Source organism: Megascapheus bottae, chromosome 2 (assembly GCF_031878675.1).
Source record: "Megascapheus bottae isolate mThoBot1 chromosome 2, mThoBot2.hap1, whole genome shotgun sequence".
NCBI lineage: Eukaryota > Metazoa > Chordata > Mammalia > Rodentia > Geomyidae > Megascapheus > Megascapheus bottae.
The window spans coordinates 77,874,998-77,902,575 of NC_143510.1; the positions used below are offsets into that span (position 1 = coordinate 77,874,998).

The 27,578-nt window shown below is 37.1% G+C and overlaps 1 protein-coding gene across 5 annotated transcripts in view; it reads left to right on the forward strand.

The window, feature by feature from the left end:
* The window catches only part of Vezt (vezatin, adherens junctions transmembrane protein), a 60,396-nt gene that overhangs the window by 22,919 nt on the left and 9,899 nt on the right, over positions 1–27,578 (forward strand). For 2 of the 5 annotated variants that reach the window (XM_090328413.1, XM_090328415.1), the window contains exons 3-9: positions 2,411–2,500; positions 4,767–4,942; positions 6,831–7,106; positions 9,694–9,843; positions 16,683–16,830; positions 22,445–22,776; positions 27,255–27,448. In XM_090328413.1, coding sequence (XP_090184539.1) covers positions 2,411–2,500; positions 4,767–4,942; positions 6,831–7,106; positions 9,694–9,843; positions 16,683–16,830; positions 22,445–22,776; positions 27,255–27,448 — 1,366 coding nt within the window. The remainder of the gene's footprint in view (positions 1–2,410; positions 2,501–4,766; positions 4,943–6,830; positions 7,107–9,693; positions 9,844–16,682; positions 16,831–22,444; positions 22,777–27,254; positions 27,449–27,578) is intronic. The other 3 variants (XM_090328414.1, XM_090328416.1, XM_090328417.1) reach the window with 2 other exon arrangements.

Here is a 27,578-nt window from a genome sequence, read left to right on the forward strand (position 1 = left end):
CATTGGGTTTTAGCATCTGGCCTCTTTTCTCTCTTCTTTTTCTCTCCTCTGAGCAGCCTCATCTGCTTTGTTGTCTTCACTGGTTTTGCTGATGCTTACTAGACATTTTCACCTGCAGGTGCCCCAGGAAGCTCAGATTCAGCATTTTCACAAGAAGACTTCTTTCCACAGCACCCCCAAAGCAAGCAAACCAAAAGCACTTTCTTTTTATAGTCCCACATAGAGTCCCACACTCGCTCAGTTACCTTACCATATCCTATTACTCCTGCATTGCTTTTGTCACCAAGGGCTATATCAATTCAGTTTTCATATCTCTTAAATCTAACTCTGTTCATTACTGTTTTTATATTTATTACCTAGCTTGGGTCTTTATATGAACATGTAATATACTCCTAGTCGAGCCACAGCGGTTCCCTTCCAGTTCAGCCTCCATACCATTGCCAGTTAACTTTCTAACAGGTGATTTATTTTTTGTGTCCTTGCATTAAAAAAAATGTGGTGGCACCTTGTACTCTCTTAAAAAAAATATTACAGCATAGAAGACCAGGGTTCTTTAAATCTGTATCTAGTTGGAAGAGGATATGTCTGTTAAAACTTAATCCAACTGGGAGGTGATAGCTCAAGCCTATAATCCTAGTTACGCAGGAGACTGAGATATGAAGATCATCAACTGAAGCTAGCCTGGAAAGAAAAGACTATGAGAGCCTTATCTCTGATTAACCACCAAAAAGCTAGAAATGGAGCTGTGGCTCCAATGGTAGAGCAGTAGACTTGAACATAAAAGCTCAAGGACCATGCCCAGGCCCTGAGTTTAAGCCCTAGAATTAGCATACACACACACACACACACACACACACACACACTACCCTAGTAGTATAGATAAGCATATTTATTTACAACCTGTCCCTAGTTGGAAAGGCATGTTATCTATTAATACAGCCTATTCAGTCTTGGGGGATGTGTCACAGATTTTCCTAGGACTTTATATAGTCAGTGCTGAATATCTTTGTGATTCCTAGAACGTTTTTTCTTTCTTTTATTTTCCCCTAGTCTCTGCTGTAGTATGTTATAATTCTTAGCCAATGACTCCTAAACAATCAAAAATCCACATAATATAGCTAAAACATTCAAGTTGTGGGGTTCGTGTCTCCAAGAAGGAATGATCAGGTTATAAGTTAAGAAGTTGTTTTTATCTTTTGTGCTACAACTTAACCCCAGGGCTTCTCACACACTAAGCACACTACCACTGTGCTGTACCCCACTACTTTCTTTTTTCACTAACCACATAAAAGCTGAATGTATTTGGAGGTCAGTTTACCTTTTTAATCACATTACTAGTTCTTTTGGCTCATAATTGTCTTACACTACACTACCATCCTCATGGCATGTGCTCCTGTGGCTTTCTCCTTTGCTCATGTCTTCTCTCCTTTGTTCAATTCCTGCTCATTTGTTGGGGCTTAGCTCAGTGTTCACTGCTCCTAACCTCCTTATGTCCCCTACTTTTCTAGACATTGTATTGGCATGTAATTATTTATACTGCCTTATCTTTTATAGCGAGTTCTTTAAAATATAGCACGTATGTGTCTATCTTTGTTTCCATATTTCCTGATATATAGTAGTTATCAATTAATGTAAACTGCATATACTAGCATGCTCAGGGAATGGGGCTGTTAAGGCAAACTGAATTTTTTGGTTGATTTGATAAATCACACTTTTACTTCAATAAATGACAATTTTTCTAAAATGACTTAAATGTCGCTTTCTTATTATCCTAGAATAAAAAGGTTTTAACATTTGAGAACTTGGGAGTACCTTGCAGTTTTCATTCTGAAATAAATGTTAACACATCTGTGTCATACACATACATATATGGATGCACATATATATCAGAATGTAAATAGGATATATCAGGGTTACTTCTGACTGCTTCTTGAGAACTGAACTTCCAGATCATATTCCAAATATACTGACTTAGACCAACTTAGTGGCCCACAGATATTTTTCCATTGAAAATTACAGATAGTTTTGTTGTACTAATAAGATTAGGAACTAATGGCCGGGAGTTTGGCCTAGTGGTAGAGTGCTTGCCTAGCATGCACGAAGACCAGGATCCGATTCCTCAGTGCCACATACATAGAAAAAAGCCGGAAGTAGTGCTGAGGCTCAAGTAGTTGAGCGCTAGCCTTGAAAGTCCAAGGACATGGTCAGGCTCTGAGCTCAAGCCCAGGGCTGGCAAAAAAAAAAAAGATTGGGAACTTATGAGACTGAAAAATATTGGCAAAGTATTTAATCTGAATATGTTTCTCCCCACCCACTCCTAAAAATTGTGATTAACTAGAGGTAAGTTATTTGAAGATTTTTTTTTCCCTTTTGTATATTTAATAGTCATGGTTTTTTCCATCTCTTTTAGCAAGGCATCCTGGTAAGACTGGTAGAATCCATCAAAAGTTGTATTTTTTTTCCACACTGCAGTAAAGAGAATGAGTTACTTCACAAGTTGGTGAGTGTTCACTTCTTCCTAGAAATTCTGAAATAATTATGAAAGACTTCTTAAATTTTGGCTTATGATTGTTGTTCATGGCTCTTAGCAAATTAGAATGGAACATTTGTGCATGCATGTGTGTGTGTGTGTGTGTGTGTGTGTGTGTGTGTGTGTGTGTGTGTGTGTCTGTGCCTGTGCCTGTGCCTGTGTCTGTGTGTCTGTGTGTCTATGTGCCTATGTGCTCGTGCACACCAGTCAGTACTAGAGCTTGAACTCAGGGTCTCAAGATCTCACTCAACTTTTTAACTGAAGTCTGGTGCTCTACACTTGAGCCACAACTCTACTTCTGGCTTACTGCTATTTTATTAGAGGTAAGAATCTAATTTTACAACAACTTAAAGAAAATTTAAAAATAAAAATGAATCTCTGATTTGGTTGTCCAGTCAAGCTCCAAATCTCATTTTCTGATCTCAGCCTCTGATCTCTTGAGTAGCTAGGTATACAAGCATGAACTACCAGGACCCAGCTAGAATGGTATATTCTTTTTTTTTAATTGCCAGTCCTGAGGCTTAAACTCAGAGCCTGAGCACTGTCCTTGGGCTTTCTCAAAGCTAGAGCTCTGCCACTTGAGCCACAGCACCATTTCTGGCTTTTTCTGCGAACAAAGGAATGGAACCCCGGTCTTCATGCATGCTAGGAAAGCAGTCTACCACTAGGCAAAACTCCTGTCCCTAGAATGGTATATTCTTATGGCTATTGAAACCTTCTCTATTTGAAACAAGGAAATATATCAGTTAGTGCAATCACTTCAGTTTGGGGGATCAATATGTCATTAAATTTTTCACAGACTTAAGATAGTTAGCATTCAAGGGACAAGAGTTTGGTCTAATGGTAGAGTGCTTGCCTAGCTAGCATGCATGAAGACCTAGATTTGATTCTTCAGTATCGCATACATAGAAAAAGGCAGAAGTGGTGTTATGGCTCAAACGGTAGAGCTCTAGCCTTGAGAAAGCCCAAGAACAGTGCTCAGGCCCTGAGTTTAAGTCCCAGGACTGATGAAACAAAAAACAACCCCTCCCAAAAAATAGCATACAGGGTCTTTGTGATTCTTCTAAGGCTTTCTCCCCTTCCCCTTTCCTTCCTTTTGTCTTTGTTTCCCTTCTTTCCCTTTCCCTTTTCTTCTTTCCTTCCTTCCTTCCTTCTCCTATTCTCTGCTATGCTATAGATATTTTTTGGTCCATGACTTCAAAAAAAGACACTGGGTGCCTTCTGTGTCAAGCATGGTGCTTGGCTTATAGAAAATAATCCCTTGTGGATAGAGGAGAAAGATGCAAAAATAAGCTGATGTATGTGAAAGCATTTTATAAACTTTAAAATGATAGTGTATGGGCCGGGAGTTTGGCCTAGTGGTTAAAGTGCTTGCCTAGCATGCATGAAGACCCGGGTTCGATTCCTTGGTACCACATACATAGAAAAAAGCCGGAAGTGGTGCTGAGGCTCAAGTGGTAGAGCTCTAGCCTTGAGAAAGTCCAAGGACATTGCTCAGGCCCTGAGCTCAAGCCCAGGACTGGCAAAAAAAAAAAAAAAAATGATAGTGTAGTTTTACTTACCTTACATACCTTAATCTTTTGTTGTTGTTTTCTTTTCTTGTTGGGATAATGTATAGAGGGGTTAGTTACATTCATCAGGTATTCGGTACATTAGTTCTTAAATCTTGATACCCTTCTCATGTTTTTGTTCCCTTTCCCTCCCCCACATACATTAATATTAATGATGTATTTAAAAGTTGAGTTGGAGCCATGGCTCAGTTAGTAGAGGGCTAGCCAATGAGTAAAAGCAGCAGATAACAAGTTCAAGTTTGAGTCTCAGACCTTAAAAAAAAATTTTGAATGACCATTTTTAGGACATTTTGATCCCATTGATATAGCTATGTCAGCTGATTGTAAGTATTGGCCATATTGTTACATTAGTGAGGGCCAGCATCTTTTATAATTTCCATGTGAATGATATTTTCCACTTTGTATCTCATTAATTTAGTTAAGAATGAATAGTAATATCTCATTATTAAAAATGTATACTCTATATCTGCCAGTATAATTATCCACTTAACTCATATTTACAATGTAAATAAAACCTCCCATTCATCACTCCAAAGGTAGATTGAACTGTTGCTTCTTCTTAGAGACTATACTGAATATAAACACCTCTAAATGTTATCATAGAAGCTTAGCATTTAATAGAATATTGTATATTAATACCTCTCTTTGTGTATTTTATTGGCAAGGATACTGGATTCCGACTCGACTCATTGCATGCCATCCTGCAACAGGAAGTCCTGTTACAAGAGGATGTGGAGCTAATTGAGCTACTTGATCCTAGTATCCTGTCTGCAGGGCAGCCTCAACAACAGGAAAATGGACACCTTCCAACACTCTGCTCCCTGGCAACCCCTAATATTTGGTACTGTCCAGAAAATACCTTTTGGCTACTTATATATAAAATATTTTCAGAAAAAAATCAATCATCATGCTTCTTATTATAAAGATATCATAAATCTCTGTAATTAACATTTCCATAAAGTAATGATATGTCAGAGATTATAGGGAAAAATTGCCTCTGTAAACACTATTTAAGATGAAACTGGAAAAAACTCCAATTTGGTTGTTTTATACCTCCAACTTAGTATATTAGTTCTGAGTTATGCAATTCAAAAAAGTGGTATTGGAAAAAAAAGGGGGGGGTGTTATTAGGGCCGGGAGTTTGGTCTAGTGGTAGAATGCTTGCCTAGCATGCACAAAGACCGGGGTTCAATTTCTTGGTACCACATACATAGAAAAGCCAGAAATGATGCTCTGAGTCAAGTGGTAGAGCACAAGACTTGAGAAAGCCCAAGGACAGGAGTTCCAGCCCCAGGACTGGCTAAATAAATACATAAATAAATTAAAAAGGGGTAGAAATGTGCCAGATGAAATCTCTTATGGCACCTATGTACATATGAATATTGGCCATTTCTGTATATTTTATGCCTTAGCTATACTATAGAGATATCAAGGATAGGTTGAGACATGGAGATAAGCAGTCAGCTATTGCTAGTTGGCTGGGAAGTGATTATAAGGAATATAATTGGTAATTGAAACTATCCTAATATTAAGAAGGCCGACTCCAGAGAATCATTGGTAATCAAGGATTACCAGATTGCAGTTAATTACTCTTCTCTGGTTTCTTGTTTCCTCTGTTCCTAGGGATGTTTGAATGCTATTTGTCTTCATTAGTATGTTCATTATTCTTCCTACTTGATGAATGGTCTCTGTCTGGATGATATGGGAAATGGTTCTGTATATTTATTTGGTCATACAAGCCTTGAAATCCATTGTGATTTGCTATCCCTTGTTATAGTCAACTTTCCTGAGTTGGACTTTAACTCTTTAAGAAGTGTTGATGCTATTTTTCAGATATCCTTGGGTACATTCTCCTATACTCCTTTCTTACATATGCCGTACACAATTCCATTCAAGTTTTCCTTGCTTAAAAGAAACATTTTAGTCCATTAAATGTGTAATTGACATGAATGAACAATATGTAATATTGTTACTTCAGTTAATTATTACTTGCAATGCAAAAGTACAAAGTTGTCCAAATTATGAACTATGGCAAATATATTTTTCATACTTATAACAATAATTATTCATCTATTATTAGTTGTTTGTAAGTGAAAAACATTTTCTTGATGTAATGTGTTTGTGCAAAGTAGGGATGAGGAAGTCACTATATATCAATTTTTTTTTGTCGGTCAGGGGACTTGAACTCTGGGCTTGGGCGGAGTTCTTCAGCTCAAGGCTAGCACTCTACCACTTGAGCCACATCGTCACTTCATTTTCCAGTGATTAATTGGAGATAAGAGTCTCATGGACTTTTGTGCCCAGGCTCGCTTTGAACAGTAATCCTCGAATCTCAGCCTCCTGAGTAGCTAGGGTTACAGGCATACTCCACTGACTCCCAGTAATAATTTGATTTTTTTAGATTGACTTGATCCTTTAAAAACGTTATTTCAAATGGTAATTACCTCTGATGTTCTTTGCCTACCTGAGAGTTTTTTTATTTTCTTGTTCTGGGCATGAACTCAGGGCCTCTTCAGTCACTTTATTTGGTCCACCATTGTCTAATTGCTGTACAGTTTTAAAGTATTTCATAATACCTTATTAAATATTATTTTTATCATGTTCCACAAATAAGCTAGTATTTGATCTATTTTAGTAAACCCAAATTTACTATTGGTTTTACTAATCAAAGCGGCTAATTTTTTCTGTTGTTTTGACGACTATCATTTTCTTGTTCTCTCTTTTCCTAGGGATGTCTCAGTGCTGTTCATCTTCATCAGTTTCCTCATTATGCTTCCCACTTGGTGGATTGTCTCTTCCTGGATGATATGGGGAGTGATTCTATTTGTCTATTTGATTATACGAGCTTTGAAATTATGGAGGACAGCCAAACTGCAAGTGACCCTAAAAAAGTACACTGTCCATCTAGAAGATATGGCAGCAAATAGCCGAGCATTTACTAACCTTGTGAGGAAAGCTTTACGCCTCATTCAAGAAACCGAAGTCATTTCCAGAGGCTTTACACTGTGAGTTCATTTTGTATTATTGTAAATGCTATTCTCTACCACATAGTTTAAGGAAATGTTTTATTACCTTTTTTCATTCATGTGTGCTGCATTTTTAGGACAAAGGGTCAATATTTTGGCATTTATTAATGTTATTAACTGCTAAGTTAAGGGATAAAGACATAGTTGTGATATGTAGTATAATCTACTTTGACAAATCAAAATATTTTGAAAATCATGATTATTTTCGATAAATGAGAAATAAAGATTACCTGACACTGAACTTAAGCATGTAGTAGGTGCTCAATAAATGTTTATTCTTTTTATCCCCTGTCAAATATCCTCTTTTCCCAGTTTAAGTGGTTGATATGTCTGACATGAATTTCTTTTTGAAAGGTCTTAATGTGTATTAATAATTCTCTTTAGATAAACACGATCAAGTGTTATTGCACCAGTATTTTCAGAACATCATGCATGTAATAATGTTTGATATTCCTGCTATGTCTAGCAATGTTTAAACTGTAAATAAACTTTTACTGAAAGGAAAGTTATATTTATAGAGCTATGTTCCAAATATTATGCTAGTGGCTTCTTCAACTAAGGTATATAATTGTAATAGAGCAAACAATCAGATTCATTCCCATCTGACTTAAAAGCTTATTTCCTCCTAGCTATTTCCACAAGGCTGCTGATTAACTGCTCACAAATGGTAGCTGGATTATTTAATAACCGTGTAACTTACTTAACCATTAAAGTCTATAGGTGCAGTCTGTATGTGATGGAGTTGACCATTGCTTTGAATTAGCTGTAAGTGAAAATCAGTTTTGAAAACACTTTAGTATTCATTGCATCCTATATTCTGCTTTGCCCTAGAATAGTACTTCCTCTTGACATAAAAGCTGTGTCTGAAAAATATGAAATGGGAGTAAAAGAATCTTTAGTAGTCCTCACATTCCGCATTCTGTAAATGAGACATAAAAATTTTATACCTCTACTCATTTCAAAATAAGACAATGTTCAGAGTTCTCTGATACATGTTAGCTTTCCATTGGAGGAAGTCCACATTTTTAAAAATGTGAGGGTTAGAGTTTGAGCTTAAGGCTTTGTGCTTTATAGATAAGTAGCCTAAAACTTGGGCTATACCCCCAGCCCTAAGTTCACTTCTAGGGAGAGAATATCAAATTTTCTAATTCAGAAAGTTAAAAATCATCCTTACAGTGAATAATCTCTCTTTTTTTATTCTTGAATTATATAGCATTTAATCAAGAGCCATGTACCCAATTAATGCTTAGGCATGTATAAAACAGTCATTTCCAGCTTTTACCTGGGTATATAGAATTGACATAAAAAGGTAAAGTAGGCCAGGTGCCTACTCTCAGTTATGGTAGCAGATAAGCAAATAAAATACTGGAAGAGATCATGTTTCATTTGTCTCCATCTAACTGGACAGTGGATTGCAAAAATTATAAGGAATGATAAATTTCAAATCATAATTTTTAGAAATATTTTCAGTTTATAAAATAGAGCAGAAGTAGTAGGGCCATATATTGTCATGAGTTCTGTTTGGTTTTTTTATATCAATTTGTTGTCTAGCAAATAACCCTTTTTTGTCTGTAATCCCTCATTCTAAAACAATGCCTGTGAGTCATCTTCTATGTTGTAATTTGGTTTAACATTTTTAAAGTTTTGAATTAGTTGTCTTTTTTGTTTTACAGATTTGTGATTATAGTGTAGGAAATTTATAAAAACTGGTATTTTGTTTTGCTATTAGGAAAGGTTATTAGTTAGATTTTTTTAAAAAAACTATCATCTAGTAACTGTAATATTTAATCCTTCATGCTTTGAGTTGCTATACAACATATTATATAGCATTGTAACAATGACTTTCCATTTATCTTAAGGAAAGTTCCATAAGATGTACTCTTAAAGAGCTTTGAGAGTAGCTGTCCTGCCACATAGTAACCCTTACTTTGCCTTTCTACTTGCATTCCCCTGTTCGCCACTGGTCCTGTTATCTTTCTGCATTCCCCTACTTCATTTTGAGTAGGTAAGTGCCAGTGGCTGCAGGTGGGTAAGTAATGTTGCCCTACTTTTGTGAGTGTACAGAATATATTTCTATACAGTGTTTGGTTGTTCTGTACAAGTGACCAATTGTAATAACCATATAGAAATATATATATATTAAGAATGGGAAAGTATTGATAATTGAGCCCTTCTTACATCTTAATGGATCTAGGTTTTGAAAACTGAATGTAAAGTAACCCCATTTTAGTGTATGTTAGCAGGTAGAGTGTCTTTTTGCAGAAAAGATACAAATTCTTGTGTAAATATTCTGACATTTCTGTTATATCTGAACTAAAATGCATTGTTGCTCCAAATCAGACAAAACCCTTTTGACATTTTGATTTTTACTTGTCTTTATTTTTTTCCTAGTGACTATACATGTATCAAGGAAATGGCTATTTGTTGACACCTGATTTGCAATACTTATAATCATTTTCTAGCAAAAAGTATGAGAAAGGATTTTTTTAAGTGTAATAGAATTGTGGATTTAGAAAACAACAACTTTAGGACACCTGCACAGTTGTATCACATTTTACTTTTCAAGTTTGCTTGACAGGGTCAGTGCTGCTTGCTCATTTAATAAAGCTGGACAGCATCCCAGTCAGCATCTCATCGGTCTTCGGAAAGCTGTCTACAGAACTGTAAGAGCCAACTTCCAAGCAGCAAGGCTAGCTACCCTATATATGCTGAAAAAATATCCTTTTCTGTCTGTGCATGAGAATAAGCAGTACTTCCAAAGTCCTAAATTCAGATATTATAGTTGCATCCTTTAAAAGTTAACTATAGATTGAGATTGCCTATTTGGAAGTTAATTTCATCATCATTTCTATTTTAAATGAGTTCCAAGAGGATAAACAACAACAGACAAGAAGAAAGTTCTATTCTTATGTGGCTCATTTAAAAAAAAAAAAAAAACAGGGTTAAACTATAAAATCTTTCCCTCTGCTGGTCTAAAGAATAAAGTCAAAAGAGCCCGGCTCTCCTAGGTCTAAAGTCATTGTGTTTTTGCTCAGGTCAGTTGAGTTAATGCATTTAAACTAGTCACACAGTGCCTACTATATAGAAAGCACTCAAAGACTGCGTTTAGTGTAAGTACATTTAATAGCTAGAGTAAAGGTGAATTTGATCTTTGGGAAAGATTCATACTTACCTTAAATTATGAGTAATCAAAGGATAAAAAGACTACTCTGTAGCTTCACTATGATGCTGCATTGTACAACACAGATAAGTATAATGCTTAAAGTGTACAGAATGCATTGTGTTCTCTTATTATATTTTTACACAAACCTTCCTAGCCAGATTTTCTTATCTCTAAAGGAACAAAAAGATTAAATAATTTGCTCAGTGTTATGCATCTAATACTAGTCAAAAGTATATGTATACAACTAATACTAATTAAAAGTGTATTTTGACTATGAATTATGACATAAGGCCTTATATACATTCTTCTATGTAAGGTCTTTGAAAATATAACTACCGGCCGGAGCGAGCGGGGCCGGAGCGAGCGGGGCCAGAAAGAGAGAAGGGGGCAAAAAAAAAAAAAAAAAAAAAAAGCTAGCCCAGAAGGAAAATCTGAGAGATTCTTATCTCCAGTTAAAAAAAAAATATATATAACTACCATTAATTTTCACCAAGAATCTGCTCATTCCTTTCCCATGCTGCTTAAATGTCTGAATGAGATGAGAGTGCACCATTTGTACCACTTTTAAAGACATTTGAGTCTGTCTATGGATAAGCTGGTATTCATAAGGCAGTACAAAAGCACAGAGTGCCTTCTTCTATAGATGGACATGTCCTTTGTTCATAGAATCAGGGAAAGTTTTTACAGAGGTGATATTTAAGTTAGTGATATGAACTTGACCATCAAAAGAGAATTAGGAGTTGATCATGAGAAAAGATACTACATTCCCAGTAGAGAAAAATATATGGGCAAAAAACAAAAATAGGGCCAGGAGCATAGCCTAATGGTAGAGTACTTGCCTAGAATGCACAAAGCACTGGGTTCAATTCCTCAGTACCACATACACAGAAAAAGCTGGAAGTGGTGCTGTGATTCAAGTGGTAGAGCTCTAGCCTTGAGAAAGCCCAAGGACAGTGCCCAAGCCCAGAGTTCGAGTCCCAGGACTGGCAAAAAAAATGGAGGTTTGATAGTGTCATATAAGCTTCAAGTTATTGGTCCAGTGAGTATTTACTGAGCAAAAACTCAATGCTAACTAAGTACTGTGTTAGTCACTAGGTATGCAGAGGTTAATAAGATTGATATAGTTCCTGCCTTGAGGGGATTTATAGTATACAGGAAGGGAAGGAAATGAAGGGAGGTTCCCATACCACTCACCATTCTAAATACTATTGTAGAGAACAAGATAAGACAAGATTCTTCTCAGGGACTTTACCTTCTAGTGGAAACTCAGGCTGGGCAAGGTGGCTCAATCCTGTAATCCTAGCTACTCAGGAGGCTGAGATCTGAGGATCATGGTTCAAAGCCAGCCCAGGCACTAAAGCCAGTGAGACTCTTATCACTAATTAACCACTAAACCGGAAATGGTGCTGAGGCTCAGAGGGGTAGGGCAGTAGCCTTGGGTTGAAGTGTTCAGAGACAGTGCCCAGGCCTAGGGTCCAAGCCTCACAACTGACAAAAAATAATAATAATAATAATTAATTAAAAAATAAAAATTAACTCAGACCATGAGTTTAATAGTGTAAGAAAAGGAAAAAATTATTTAAAAAAAATTTTTAAGGTTGGGGGGTGGAGGGGAGGGTAATGGGGACCAAGACATGTGAAAGGATATCAATATTGTGAATTAATGCACCTTCTATCTGGCAAATATCATGTAACCCTTTTATTAATTACAATAAAAAATATATTAAAAAAAAATTTTTAAGGTTTTCAGGGATCGGGAGTTTGGCATAGTGGTAGAGTGCTTGCCTAGCATGCACAAAGACCCAGGTTTGATTCCTTGGTACCACATACATAGAAAATAAAAAACCGGAAGTGGTGCTGAGGTCAAGTGATAGAGCTCTAGCCTTGAGAAAGTCCAAGGACAGTGTTCAAGCCCTGAGCACAAGCCCAGGACTGGCAAAAAAAATAAAAAAAGAAAAAAGAAAATTAAGGTTTTCAGATATGATAATGATGGTAAAGGAAAATAGGTCCAGCTAATAAGACAGAGTAAATTGGTGCTGCTTCTTTTGGAATGAGAGGGAAGACTCTCTGAGGAGCTGCCATTGAAACAGATTCGAATTATGAGAAAGATCTAGAAGCACAATCCATTTAAATGAACTAATAAGTATGAAGATCTTGTGGTAAGAATGTATTTAGCCTGATGAAAGCACAGAAAAAGCCAGGCACCAGTGTCTCATACCTGTAATCCTAGCTGCTCAGGAGACTGAAATCTGAGGATCTCAGTTCAAAGCCAGCCCAGGCACAGAAGTCTGTGAGACTATTACCTCCAATTAACTACCAGATGACTGGAAGTGGCACTGTGGGTCAAGTGGTAGAACGCTAGCCTTGAGTTGAAGAGCTCGGGATCATGCCCAGACCCAGAGTTCAAGCCCTACAACCAACCCAAAAAAAAAATTCTTTCTATACAATAAGCTTTTAAAAATTAGAAATGGAAACGAAGCCACCAACCATATCTTTGAAAAGATCCATAAGATAGCTTAACTTTTATATGACTGATCTATAGAAATACACAAGATCAGTAACAAGAACACAGCTAGAACCATTGATGTGAAAGACATTAAAATAATTATAAGATGGAGCCGGTAGTTTGGCCTAGTGGGAGTGTGTTTACTTAGCATGCACGAAGACTTGGGTTCGATTCCTCAGTACATACATACATAGCAAAGCCAGAAGCTGTGGCTCAGGTGGTAGAACACTACCACTGAGGAAAGCCCAAGGACAGTGCTCAGGCCCTGCGTTCATGCCACAGGACTGGCAAAAAAATAAATAAATAAAAAATGAGGGCCAGGAGGTTAGCCTAGTGGTAAAGTGCTTGCCTAGCATGCGCGAGGACCTGGGTTCAATTCCTTGGTACCACATACATTAAAAAAAAAAAGCCAAAAGTGGTGCTGTGGCTCAAGTGGTAGAGTTCTCGCCTTGAGAAAGCCCAAGGACAGTGCTCAGGCCCTGAGCTCAAAGCCCAGGGCTGGAAAAATAAAGGAATAAATAATGAAAAATTGCAAAATGATAGTGTAGATAAAATTGGTGGCAATTTTGTTTTGCCAGTCCTGTTCTTTCTCAAGGCTAGAGCTCTACCACTTGAGCCTCAGCACCACTTCCGGCTTTTTTCTATGTATGTGGTACCAAGGAATCGAACCCAGCTCTTCATGCATGCTAGGCAAGCACTCTACCACTAGGCCAAACTCCTGGCCCACGGTGCAGTTTTTAAATGTAGGAGACAATTGTTCTTTTTTTTTTGTACCAGTCCTGGGCTTGAGCTCAGGGCCAGAGCACTGTCCTTGGATTTTCTCAAGGCTAGAGCTCTACCACTTGAGCCATAACACCACTTTCCGGCTTTTTTCTATGTATGTGGTACCAAAGAATCGAACCCCGGTCTCCATGCATGCTGGGCAAGCACTCTACCATTAGGCCAAACTCCCACGATTGTTCATTTCTTACAAAAATTCTAATCTCCAAAACTGATATAAGAAAATTTTAAAACTGGATATGTGATTTTTAAAATAATCAAATTTTAGCCAGCCACTGGTGGTTTCTATTTTTAATCCTAGCTACTTAGGATGCTAAGATCTGATGATCAGGGTTCAAAGCCAGCTCTGGCAGAAAAGTACCCATGAGACTCTTATCTCATATTAACCCCTCAAAACCTGGAAGTGGAGTTGTGGCTTGCTAGCCTTGAGAAAAAGAGGTCAATGACAGTCCCCAGGCCCTGACTTCAAACTCCAGAACCAACAACAACAACAACAAATGTATTTTAGAAAGAAAACATCAGTTTATATGATAGGCAATAGATTTGCAACTGTTAAAGTGATATTGATAAAGGTTCTTGATACTCTACCATGACACTGTTTCCAAATTATATAGAGAGTTGTAAACAAACCAAAACAACCAGCAAACTGCCCAGAGCAATATTTATAGTAGACTGTCATTTATACATAAAAAGGACTGTGAATATATACATAGGGATAAGAATATATTTAGTGTGTATGAGTGTATGTATATTATCATATGCTTCCAGGCACATATATATGTATAGATTTGTGTTTTTATGTATACATAAAGTATCTTGAAGTATGCAGAATATTTTACCTTTGAATAGGGAAATAGACAACTAGGAATAGGGTAGGAAGCAATTTTCACTTATCCTTCGTGGATTTTGAATCTCGAGTATTAGGCCTATTCAAAAACTACCAAAAAGGTGGAGGGAGGGAAAGTGGGAGAAAAACATGAGAAGGGGTATCAATGTTCAAGAAGTAATGTACCCACTACCTGACAAATGTAACTATAATCCCTCAATACATTACCGTGGCAATAAAATACAATAAAAAACTAAAACTTAACTATAAGCTGCAGATAATTTTACAGTAAAGTTAAAAAATTTCAGCCCATAGAGAAGGTTAGAAAGCTCCTCTACATTATTTTATTTGTGAAAGTATTTATATCAGTATCTAAACATGATTTATTTTATTTTTTTATTTTTTTACCAGTCCTGGGCTTGAGCTCAGAGCCTGAGCAATGTCCTTGGACTTTCTCAAGGCTAGAGCTCTACCACTTGAGCCTCAGCACCACTTCCGGCTTTTTTCTATGTATGTGGTACCAAGGAATCGAACCCGGGTCTTCATGCATGCTAGGCAAGCACTTTAACCACAAGGCCAAACTCCTGGCCCCTAAACATGATTTATTAAAAGGGACTAAAAATTATCGGGCAGGAGTTTGGCCTAGTGGTAGAGTGCTTACCTAGCATGCACAAAGACCGGGTTCCATTTTTCAGCACCACATACATAGAAAAGCTGGAAGCGGTGCTGTGGCTCAAGTGGTAGAGCACTAGCCTTGAAGAAAAAGACCATGGACAGTGTTCAGGTCCTGAGTTCAAGCCTCAGGACTGGCAAAAAAAAAAATATATATATATATATATATATATATATATCTCACAGTTACAAAATCTTCAACGAAATATTTATCAGTTTAATCTAACAGTGAATCAAAGGGTTTGACCAAATAGTCAAAACTTGAAAGTTTAAGGGTGGTTCCATCTCAAGAATAAATACAATTGTTTTGGATTTTTTTCACATTTTGTTTGTAATGTCCTCTTCCACTGACTAGAAATCACTTGAAAAATATCCACAACACATTTACTATCAGAAAGAGTTTTATTTTGAAAGTTCTCAACATTTAGTAAATTTCTGACATGAAAAAAAATTTTAGGAAGCAAAGAGGTTGTGATGGATTAGACTCAACCTTCTGGAGGGGATAATACATACATAAGTTATTTGAAATCTTTTGGAATTTCTTGAAGAAGCATTATCCTTTGTTTCCTACTGAAATAAATATATTTATGTCAAAAATATTTTTAAAATTTTTTGAAATTGCTTTGAAATTGGCCAATTTAGTAAATAACTCACTGTATTAGTGTCAAATGGGGATTTTTTTTTTAAAGGTTGGTTTGTGTAAACAAAAAAATGCAAGTATGCCTTCACAGAAATGGAAACCAGTTGTGACTATTTAGAATTATAAAAAGCTACATTAACATGTTACTCTGTTTTTATTTTACACACAGAAAATAAATTGTTGGCATATATTAGTGATACAAGGGCATCTTATTGTAACAATTCCAAATATGCAATGTACTTTCAACAAGTTCTCGCCCTCTATTATGTTCCCTTAACTCTTCTTCCTTCTCCCCACCTCCTCAAGCACCATTAGGTAGATTCTGTTAGACTGCATACTCAGTCCCACACCACCTCATGCCTCCCCCTGACCTTCACTACTGATCTTCTTCCCACTGCTGGTCTCACTATCACTCTTTTTAGGGCTAGAGTCTACTTATTGGTCATAGCTCTTTACAAAAGGAAATGAAGGGCAAAAATATTTGTGATTGATATTGACATATCACAAGGAAGGTGCTCTAAGGAAATAGCACTGTGTCAAAAATCCCGCACCAGGCTAGTACCACATTATGTCAGTAGTCTTTAACGTTCAGCTAGTTAATGATGCTCTGCATTGTGTGAGTTATGGGAGAAAAGAGAAGCAGTTACTGTAGCATACTGATGATGTGAGCCACTACACAATGATGTAAGTACCAAATGTAGTTTCAAAAGGTAGGTGTGAAAAACAATTTAGTTGGCCTGTTAACACGTTTGAGGAGAACTCTTCCTTATTTAGACATAAAAATTTTATTCACAAGTAGCCTATGAGATATATTATAGGCTGAGAATTATTAGTGCTTTTGATCATAAGATTAATTTCTGATCTACTCCAGTGAAAGTTCAAAATAAAGATTAGTCAATGTAATTTGGTATAGTTTGTACCTTTTGTGCCTTAATGAAAAGATGTTGATTGCCTTAACCTAATTTAACCTACCCCCTGAACTCTGAGAGTGACAATGTTACCAACTACATCTGTGTGGTACCTTTTAAGGAGCTGGGCCTTGGACTTAGTGAAGAGCAGATTTCAGAAGAGGAAGCACACAATCTCACAGATGGCTTCAGCCTGCCTGCATTGAAGGTAATCCATTTGTAGAAGGGAGAGCCATGTGTTCTGAACGTAAATGATACACCTGCTCCCCTTAACCCTTTTCATGAATGCATTGAAGGTAATCCATTTGAGGAAGGGAAAGTCATGCGTTCCAAACATAAATGATACACCTGCCACCCTTAACCCTTTTCTTAAATGCCTATGTGATGTTTGTTTCACCATCAGTACAGGATAAGAGAATCATGTAGATTAAATGGAGAGATCTTTGTATTTTGATACCATAATCTTTCGTTCTTAATACAAGAGCCTTAAGACTGTAAGTATGACTCACTTGGTAGAGCACTTGCCTAGCAAACAAAAGTCCTTGAGTTCAAACCCCTGTATCATTAAAGAAAAAAAGAAATGCCTTCAATTGGAGTATGGAAAAATAAATTTTTAATATTTTTACTGTTGGTACTAGGGTTTGACCTCAATCTTATGCTTACTACATAGTCATGTCTGCAGTCCAAATAAGTGAAGTACTGTAATAGGAAGTTAGTCTTTCAACAAACATGGATAAAGCCATTAAAATCTACTTCTTCCTTTGGAACATTCCCAGGTTTTTTTTTAAATATATTAAGAAAAAGAGATGTTCATATAATAATAGGTTATAATTGGCCATAAAAAATTAAATTTCAGGGGACGGGAGCATAGCCTAGTGGTAGAGTACTCGCCTAGCATTCACAAAACCCTGGGTTCAATTTCTGGATTCCACATACCCAGAAAAAGCCAGAAGTGACTCTGTGATTCAAATGGTAGAGCACTAGCTTAGAGCAAAAAGTGTCCAAGGAGTGCCCGGTCCCTGAGTTCACTCCCAGGACTGGCAAAAAAAATTAAATTTCAAATGCTATATTACCATAAATATATTTAATAGAAATATCACAATGTCATATCAAAGGCCTTCAATTCTTTTTATATAAAAGATATCCTTTTCCTTTGAATTTCTGTAAAGTGCCTAAAATTTATGGGGCAAGGGGTTTGGCTTTCTGGTAGGTTACTTGCCCCTCACTCATGAGGACTTTATATCTCAGTACTTGGGTTAGAGGAGTAGAAACAAAAAACTTAATGGAAAATAGATGAAGTACATGATCAGGAAAACTTACTTTAAAAACAATAAATTGCCCATATTACCAAGGATGTTGGAAATTGATAATATTCATTACCAATGAAGATTCTGGAGAACTTGTATACTAGTGAATACATTAGTAATGGATTCCAGTTTTAGATGAACTTTTACTTATTGATTGATTGATTGATTGATTTGCCAGTCCTGGGCTTGAGCTCAGGGCCTGAGCCCTGTCCTTGGACTTTCTCAAGGCTAGAACTCTACCACTTGAGCCTCAGCACCATTTCTGGCTTTTTTCTATGTATGTGGTACCGAGGAATCGAACCTGGGTCTTCATGCATGCTAGGCAAGCATTCCCGGCCAAACTCCCGGCCCCTAGATTAACTTTTATATACATATATATATATATATATATATGTTTTTTTTTTTTGCCAGTCCTTGGGAGTGAACTCAGGTCCTGAGTACTGTCCTTGGGCTTTCCTCAAGGATAGTGCTCTACCACTTGAGTCAGCATCACTCCAGCTTTTCTATGTATGTGGTACCAAGGAATCAAACCTGGGTCTTCGTGCATACTAGACAAACACTCTACCACTAGGCCAAACTCCTGGTCCTAATTGGATTTTTTTTTTGTCTTTTCCTTTTGGTTACTGGGGATCAAACCCAGGATGTTGCATTTACTAGGAAAGTGCTTTGCCTCTGAGCTACATCCCAGCCCAGGGATGTTTTTGGTTGTTGTTTGTTTGTTTTGTTTTGTTTTTTGGATTTGGGATTTTTTTTTTTATTTTATTTTTTGGTCAGTCATGGAACTTGAACTCTGGGCCTAGGCAATGGATTCCAGTTTTTGTCAACTATTTTACTCTTGCAGATTTATTTCAGAAAATAATCAGACATGTGCCTAAAGTGTGTTTGTAATATTACTAGTAGCTAATATTGGAAACAAATTGCATATTTAGTAATGCAGAATTGGTAGAGATTTATGGTACTTAAACTTAATAAACTATTTCGGTATCAGTTTAAAAAAATATCCGTGGCTAACACCTGTAATCTCAGGAGGCTGTGCTCTGAGGATCGTGGTTTGAAGCCAGCCTGGACAGGAAAGTCTGTGAGACTCAGATCTCCAGTTAACCACCAGAAAACAGGAAATGACACTGTAGCCCAAGTGGTAGAGCACCAGCCTTAAGCAGAAAATCTCAGGGACATTGCCCAGGCCCTGACTTTAAGACCCATGACCAAAATAATAATAACAAGATAATACCATGAGAAAATACACATTAAAGTAAGTTGTAAAAGCCAGGCGCCAGTGGCATGCCTGTAATCCTAGTTACTCAGGAGGCTGAGATCAGAGGATCACAGTTCAAAGCCAGCCCGGGCACTAAAGTCTATGAGACTCTTATGTCCAGTTAACCACCAGAAAACTGGAAGTGGCTCTGTGGCTGAAGTGGTAGAGTGATAACCTTGAGCTGAAGAGCTCAGGGACAGTGCCCAGGCCCAGAGTTCAAGCCCCAGGAATGACCAAAAAAAAAAGTCATGTGTACACCTATAATCCCAACATTTGGAAGCTGAGACAAGGAGATTGTAAATTTAAGACTGTCGGGGCCAGGAGTTTGGCCTAGTGGTAGAGTGCTTGCCTAGAATACACAAAGACCAGGTTGGATTCCTTGGTACCACATACATAGAAAAGCCGGAAGTGATGCTATGACTCAGGTGGTAGAGTGCTGGCCTTGAGTAAAGCCCAAGGACAGTGCTCAAGCCCTGAGTTCAAGCCCTAGGACTGGCAAAAAAAAAAAAAAAAGTCAATGATCTAAAAAATGTATGTAGTAAAGGTCTATGATCATTTGTGTAGTCTGGTCCAAATATGTTAAGTTCCCTGTAAGTATTTAGAACACCCTACTTGGCTGTTCTTTTTATTTTCTTAATGTTTAAAGCTTCCCTTGATAACCATGAAAATCAGTACAAGTAGAATTGATAGCATTCATCAAGGTCCATTTTGTTTTCAAATTGTATTAACTTATATATCCTCCAGCTTTTCTAATCTGTATCTATTACCTGGAGCTGGATGTGAAGCTTAGTTGGTTCTATTGCTAATCCTAGCCACTGGTGGGGGGGTGAGGAACACTCTTCCTTTCCTTTAAACCTTGCCTTCTTTTTTTTACCCTCATTTTACCCCTACTTAGTAAATCGCACCATACAATTTAGACTAGATACCTGAGTACCATCCTTCTCGTTCCTCCTTTTATCTCCTTACATATCATCAGTCAGAAAGTCCACCTACTTTTATCTATATCCCTCCCACCATTCCCATCTTAGCTGCCATGTCTATCCCATTCTATGTCTCTTTTTTAAAATTTATTTTCTAAGAAAAGGACCCCTATGTTGCCCAGGCTGGCCTTGAACTAGCAACCTTCCTGTCTGAAGACCCATAGGTATGCATTACTATGCCTGGTTACCATTACATCTTAGGTGGGCTATTGCAACTGTTTTCTTCTTGTTTTCCTCAATTTCCTAAAGCTATTTGTTTGAGATTGCAGTTTGACACATAAATAGCATTTTACATGTCTTGTTCTTTGAATAAGTAATTCCACTAGTGAATCCTTATTTACCAATTTGCTTTTTAGCTCAATGCATATAATAGTATAAAGTGGAATACTGCCTGAATGCTCAGCAAAAAAATAAATGGTTCATGAATCATAGAGCCAAATGTGACCATTGTGTAGCAGCTCTGACTTACTTCCAAAAATTCTATCAAAGCATAGAGAAATGTCTATCTCTAGCAAAATAGTAAGAATATATCATATGTAGGTAGTGTAACTATAACTCTGGTTTTTAAAACAAGCAAAACATGTTAATCCTCGATGGGATGACTTTGGACAATAATTCAATATCTTGACTGTTTTACTCTATAATGAAAAGGTGTTTATTTGTTTTTTCTCACAAGATTATCTGAGCAATTAATGAATAAGATTGAGCAGAGGTGAGTTTATATTTTAGCCCTGACTAAAGCCATTTGGCCTGGAACAAACCATTTAAACCTGTTTGTAAGAGAGGAGTAACCATATCTGTTATGTAAGGTATTAAGTGAGAAAAATTACAAAACAACATAAAATAGGGCTTATAATAAAATGGATACTTAAAAAAAACAATTACTTTGAAGACTGTGAGAAGCAATTATGATATTCCTTCATTTCCTTTTTAAATTATTTTTGTGTTTACGAATCAAGATGTCTCTGTGACTTTCCTATTTTCTTACATTTTTGGGTATGGTTTTCAAGTTGAATTGTCTAGGCAGATCTGTAAAGCCAGACTTCCAGCTTTCACCAAAGCTCACTTGGCTCCTGCGCCATAACTCTTCCCTCATGAGAGTCCATGAACCATTTTTTTCAAGTTAACACTATTTTACAGACCTTCCTGGTCACTCCCTTCCCTTCTGTTTCTTCCTTTCTCACCCCCTCATATGGATACATCTGTACACACACACACACACACACACACACACACACACACACACACACACACTTATTGTTCCTTTCTGAAGCACATTTCTCTATAACTCATCAACCAAGAAACATTCTTTATTCATTATTATCTATCTGTCTTTCTCCTACACACACTTGAATGAAGCTTCATCCAAGTGGAGATTCTTGTTCCCTTATTTTATTCACAGCTGTATTATCAGCACCCAGTATAATGCCTGTCATAGATGCCCTAAACAAATGAATAAAACAATAAAGAAAATTACTATAGTCACAAATTTTAATGATTAAATAAGACTTCCAAGTAAGCTGACTTATTTTCAAGAATTCCCAGATAGTGTATCTTTAGCAGTTTGGAAATCTGACCTTGCTTGCTTAAATATTACTGATAAAATAGCTTTATATGAAGTTAACCCATTACTTGTATAATTTTAAAATTCATTCAGTAAAACCATCTTAATAATGCCCATTCTCATAGTTGTGAATATTTGGGACCTAAGTTCTCCAAAGTAGTTCTATCCTGTTTTTGTTGTGTGCTATCCTTTCCATATTAGAGCAGTTCCTCCTGTGTTTGCTTTTGGGACATTGTCTTTCTCTTAAATAAGGCAGTATTCAGAAAAATCCTTTGCTGCTAGATTCAGGCTACGTTGTATATTTTCTGGCATTCCTGGGCTATGAACAGTCTTGGACTGATTTTTATGTTAATTACTAAGTAATTAACATAAAATAAGACTGGAAATTATTTTTATGAACTTCACTCAAGAAGGAGGATTCTAATAAGTATTTTATTCCATCAACACTTGCCATTTAGCATAGTAGAAACTAAATTATATATAAATGTTACCTGCTCTACTGGAGTCCTAAGTTCCTACATGTCATGCCTACATAATGAGGTATAATGTTCCCCATCAATTAGAATTAGGTCAACTATATTCATTAAAGTGAAACATCTAAAGTAGAAGTTAAGATAAGCAATAAAGAAATGTATAGCTTATTTTGAAATGTGTAGCTCAATGTCTTTATTATTTGTCCCCTACTTCTCAACCTTGTCTGTTAATTTGTTTTGTAGGTTTTGTTCCAACTCTGGGTGGCACAAAGTTCAGAATTCTTCAGACGGTTAGCCCTGCTACTTTCTCCAGCCCACTCACCGTCGGGGCCCTTGCTTACTCCAGCACATTTGCCTCATCGTATTTTATCTGATGTGACTCAAGGTCTACCTCATGCTCATTCTGCCTGTTTGGAAGAGCTTAAGCGCAGCTATGAATTCTATCGGTACTTTGAAACTCAGCACCAATCAGCTCCCCAGCGTTTATCCAAAACTCAGCAGAAGTCAAGAGAACTGAATAATGTTCACACAGCAGTGCGCAGCTTACAGCTCCATCTGAAAGCTTTACTGAATGAGTAAGTTTAGAAGCTATATAAGGGAATGGTCCAATGATTAACAAGCTAAGCTTCCCGGTGCCATTGTTAACAGATGGTGAGGTAAGGATAGCGCAGTGATGTGTATTTGCTGTTCTATCACTTGTGCCACAGTTCCACTTCCTGTATCTGCTGATCTAACATAACCCAGCTCTAAGCAAGGACTATGGGAGATGAGACTACCACCACTTGAGTAGATGGGAAAACTTGGATTATCATCAGAGGAAAATTAGATTTGAATGGTGATGTATTAGTCAAACCAGTTTCCAAGGAATTCGTTTTTGAAATATACCAGACATATTTGAAATTAGAACTATATCAAACATTAGATGCATTAGATAAAAGAAAATCTCTTAGGGAAGGATGGGGGATATACTCCATGGATATGAGTACAAGTAAAAAAAGTTTTGTTTTATTTTTAATCTCAGATTGGAATTGTGAATTATGTGAAGAAACATGTGTCTTGTAATCCTACCTATCCAAAAGGCTGAGATCTGGGGATCACTGTTTGAAGCCAGCCAGCCCAGGCAGGAAAGTCCAGGAGATGTTTATCTCTAGTAAATTACCAAAAAAAAAAAAAAAGCCAGAAGTGGAGCTGTGACTCAAGTGGTAGAGTAGAAGCCTTGAGAAAAAGAAGCTAAAGAACAACATCAAAGCACTGAGCTCAAGACCCCATCCCAGCAATCAATCAATCAATCAATCAATCAATAAATTTAGACACTATTCCAGAGACTGCACTCCTATATTAAGAGACATATATAAGGATTGGGCTTAGAAGCCAGTGAGCAGACGAAGCCAAAACACTCTTTATCTTCAATTATTAATAAACAAAGAGCCAAAAGTAAAGGTGTGGTTGAAGTGGTAGAGCATCAGCTTTCAGATCAAAAACAAAACAAAACAAAAACTAAGCAATTCTCAAGCCCCAGTACCAACACAGCATGCACACGTGCACACACACACTTTTATACATAACTTTAAATCTTAACTGGTTTCCCAAGATAGCTGCTTCAAGTCTATATAAAACATTTACAAAAAGTGTTGCTATAACCTAAGTCTGTGTTCCTATCTTTATTTCTCACTCTTCCTTGTCCTGCCAAATTATACAAATGCCTTTTTTCCATGTTTCATCTAACATGGTCTTCCTTACTTTTTTTTATTAATGAATTTATTAACATTGATTTTTACATCATATTTCAAATGACAAGTTTAACAAACAAGTGTTCAAGAAGGGAATCTCTATATACAATCACTGGAACTTAATTTTTAGAACTTAAGGTCTTCCTTACTTTTTATATAAGCCTATTTCTTTTTCCTGTGGTGCTGATCCTAGAGCTTGCTGGTCTAGGTGCTGTTCTAGAGCTTTTGTGCTCAAGGCTAGCATTCTACTACTTGAACCACAGTGCCACTTGCAGCTTTTTCTGAGTAGTTTATTAGAGAGAGACAAGAGTCCCACAGACTTTCCTACTCATGCAGGCTTTGAACTGTGATCTTCAGATCTCAGTCTCCTGAGTTAGCTAGAATTACAGACATGAGCCACTGTTCTCCTCTTCTTTAAGGTATTTTTAGCAAGATGTATTACTTGTATGGGGACAGTTATTGTAACATTTCCATATATTCATACACTGTACCTATCAATCTTACCCCATCTGTCTATTTCTCTTACCCAGGTCCCCTTCTTAAATTTACCTAGGGGGCCGGGAGCATAGTCTAGTGGTAAAGTGCTTGCCTAGCATGCACAAAAGACCGAGTTTGATTCCTCAGTACCACATACACAGAAAAAGCTGGAGGTGCTGCTGTGGCTCAAGTGGCAAGGTGCTGGCCTTGAGCAAAAAGTGTCCAAAGACAATGTCCAGTCTTTGAGTTCAAGCCCCAGGACTGACAATAAATAAAAAAATAAGTGAATAAATAAATAAATAAATATAAATTCACCTAGGGTCATTATTTTATTTTGTACATGCATATAAAATAGGTTGATTATATTTGTCGCCACTCTTTCCATTCGCTTTTCCCCTCCCACTAATAATACAGTCAAATTTACCCATCCTTAGCTTTCACTGTCTATACCTAGAGTTGGTAGGTCAGTTCTTTCCCCTTCTGAATTTCTTTTTTTTTTTTCTTTTTTATTGTAATTAGTAAAAGGGTTACATGATATTTGCCAGATAGAAGGTGCGTTAATTCACATACATTGATACCCTTTCATATGTCTTGGTACCCGTTTCCCTCCCCCCCCCCACACCCCCACCCGTCTTGGTTTTCCCCCCTTCCCTATCAAATTTCAAATATCCAAATACAAATAAATTCAATATATTAGATAACAAAGTGAGATACTATACCAATATGAGATAACAAGGGACAGCAAAGGAGATGAGAGACAACATAGTACATTAAGGACAACAATCATTCATTATATGGCTTTTGTTTCACTATCCTGGAGGTCCTTTTAATTAGCTTCACATTATATGTCCTTATGTATCAAGATTTTGCTCTATTGCAAATCTCTGCTAGTAGAGCCCAAGGTTTCTACTGATTATGACGAATGAGGGAAACCATTGAGCCTAAGTTCCTTTGAGTCTGGCTTACTTCACTTAATATGATTTTTTCTAAGTCTTTCCATTTCCTAACAAATGGGGCTATGTCATTCTTTCTGACAGCAGCATAGAATTCCATTGTGTACAAATACCACAACTTGTTGATCCACTCATCAACTGAGGGACATCTAGGTTGGTTCTGTATCTTTGCTATGGTGAATAGTGCTGCAATGAACATTGTTGTGCTAGTGGGTTTAGTATGTCCTTGTTTCTGGATGGTTGGGTAAATGCCAAGTAGTGGAATTGCTGGGTCATAGGGGAGTTCTATGTTTAGCCTTTTGAGGCACTGCCACACTGCTTTCCATAGTGGTTGAACGAGTTTGCACTCCCACCAACAGTGTAGTAGTGATCCCTCCTGGCCACATCCCCTCCAGCATCTGTTGTCATTCGTTTTCCTGATCCTGGCCATTCTAGCTGGAGTGAGGTGGAATCTTAGAGTTGTTTTGATTTGCATTTCTTTTATGACCAGAGATGTTGAGCATTTCTTCATGTGTCTATAGGCCATTTTTGTTTCTTCTTCAGAGAAGACTCTCTTTAAGTCTTTGGCCCATTTTTTAATGGGATGGTTGTTACTTTGGAGGTTAGTTTTGGAGGCTTCTGAATTTCTTTACACTGTCTTTATACTGTTATCCTTTTGAAACTGGATTTGGCCCAGCATTGCCATTTGATTTTGGGCAAGTTTAACTCTTTGGACCTTTTAATTTTTTTATTTTAGTTTTAATTTTTATTTTTGCCAGTCCTGGGCTTGAGCTCAGGGCCTGAGCACTGTCCTTTGACTTTCTCAAGGCCAAAGCTCTACCACTTGAACATCAGCACCACTTCCAGCTTTTTTCTATGTATGTGGTAGCAAGGAATCGAACCTGGGTCTTTGTGTATGCTAGGCAGGCACTCTACCACTAGGCCAAACTCCCCACCCTGAACCTTTTTATTAATATGTATTAATTATACACAGTGGAGGAGGTTTGTTGTGCATTTCCACAATGCAGGATTAATTCTTTGAGCATAGAAATATCTAGTATGTATACAAGAAATATTTGTTGAATAGGTACATGATATTGTTTAGACTTGTTTGATGTTAGAGACTGAATCCAGTGCCTTAGACATATTAACCAAGCCCTTATTACTGAGATACATTTCTGTCTTGTTTGGGGAATGGGTTAGTACTAGAGATGAACTTAGGACTTTTTGCTTGCTAGGCAGGTACTCTCCTACTTGTACCATGCCCTACCCTTTCTACTTTGGTTGAGTTTGGGGGTGGGGGTTGTTTTGTTTTTCTGTTGTCATGGGGCTTAAACTCGGGGCTTGGGCGCCATCCCCAGCTCTTTCGGCTCAAGGCTAGTGCTCTACCTCTTTGAGCCATAGTGCCACTTCCAGTTTTCTGGTTAACTGGAGGTAAGAGTCTTACAGACTTTCCTTCCTGGGCTGGCTTTGAGCCTCAACCCTCAAATCTCAGCCTAATGATTTAGGTACTTTTTATATAATATTCAGTGATTATACCCCGACTGGCCTCCTTTTTATACTTCCCTTATAACTATAATGACAAGCACAGGACAGTTTCTAACTTTTTTGTCGTTATTGTTTGATGAGATGGGGTCCCACAGACTTCATTGTTCTGGCTAACTATTAACCTGAGCCTTCCCAATCTGCTTCCTGAGTAGCTAGGATTACAGCTCTGAGCCACTCCATACCTGGCCCATTAAATCATTTTTAAGGGTATAGTTAAGTGGAGTCAAATACATATATTATACATCCATAACCACTATTTATCTCCAGAGCCTGTTCATTTTTGTAAGCTTATTTTTAAAATATATAGATAACACATCTAATTGTCCATTGTGTATTTTTCAATGTCTGTTTTTCTCTATTATCCAGGGTAATAATTCTTGAAGATGAACTTGAAAAACTTGTTTATACTAAAGAAACACAAGAGCCAGTATCAGAAGCCTATCAGGTTCTAGAACAGAAACTAAAGTTGATTGAGCCCCATGTTCAAGCAAGCAACAGTTGCTGGGAAGAGGCCATTTCTCAAGTGGACAAACTATTGAGAAGAAAAACAGACAAAAAAGGTACCTTTGGAACTGTCTTTGGCACATGTTCATTAAACATACTCATTCTAGCCTGGTATAAGGCTTCATAAAATCTTAATTTACTAAGTAAATAGATAAATAAAAACCTGTTAAGTTTATGTTTAAAAGT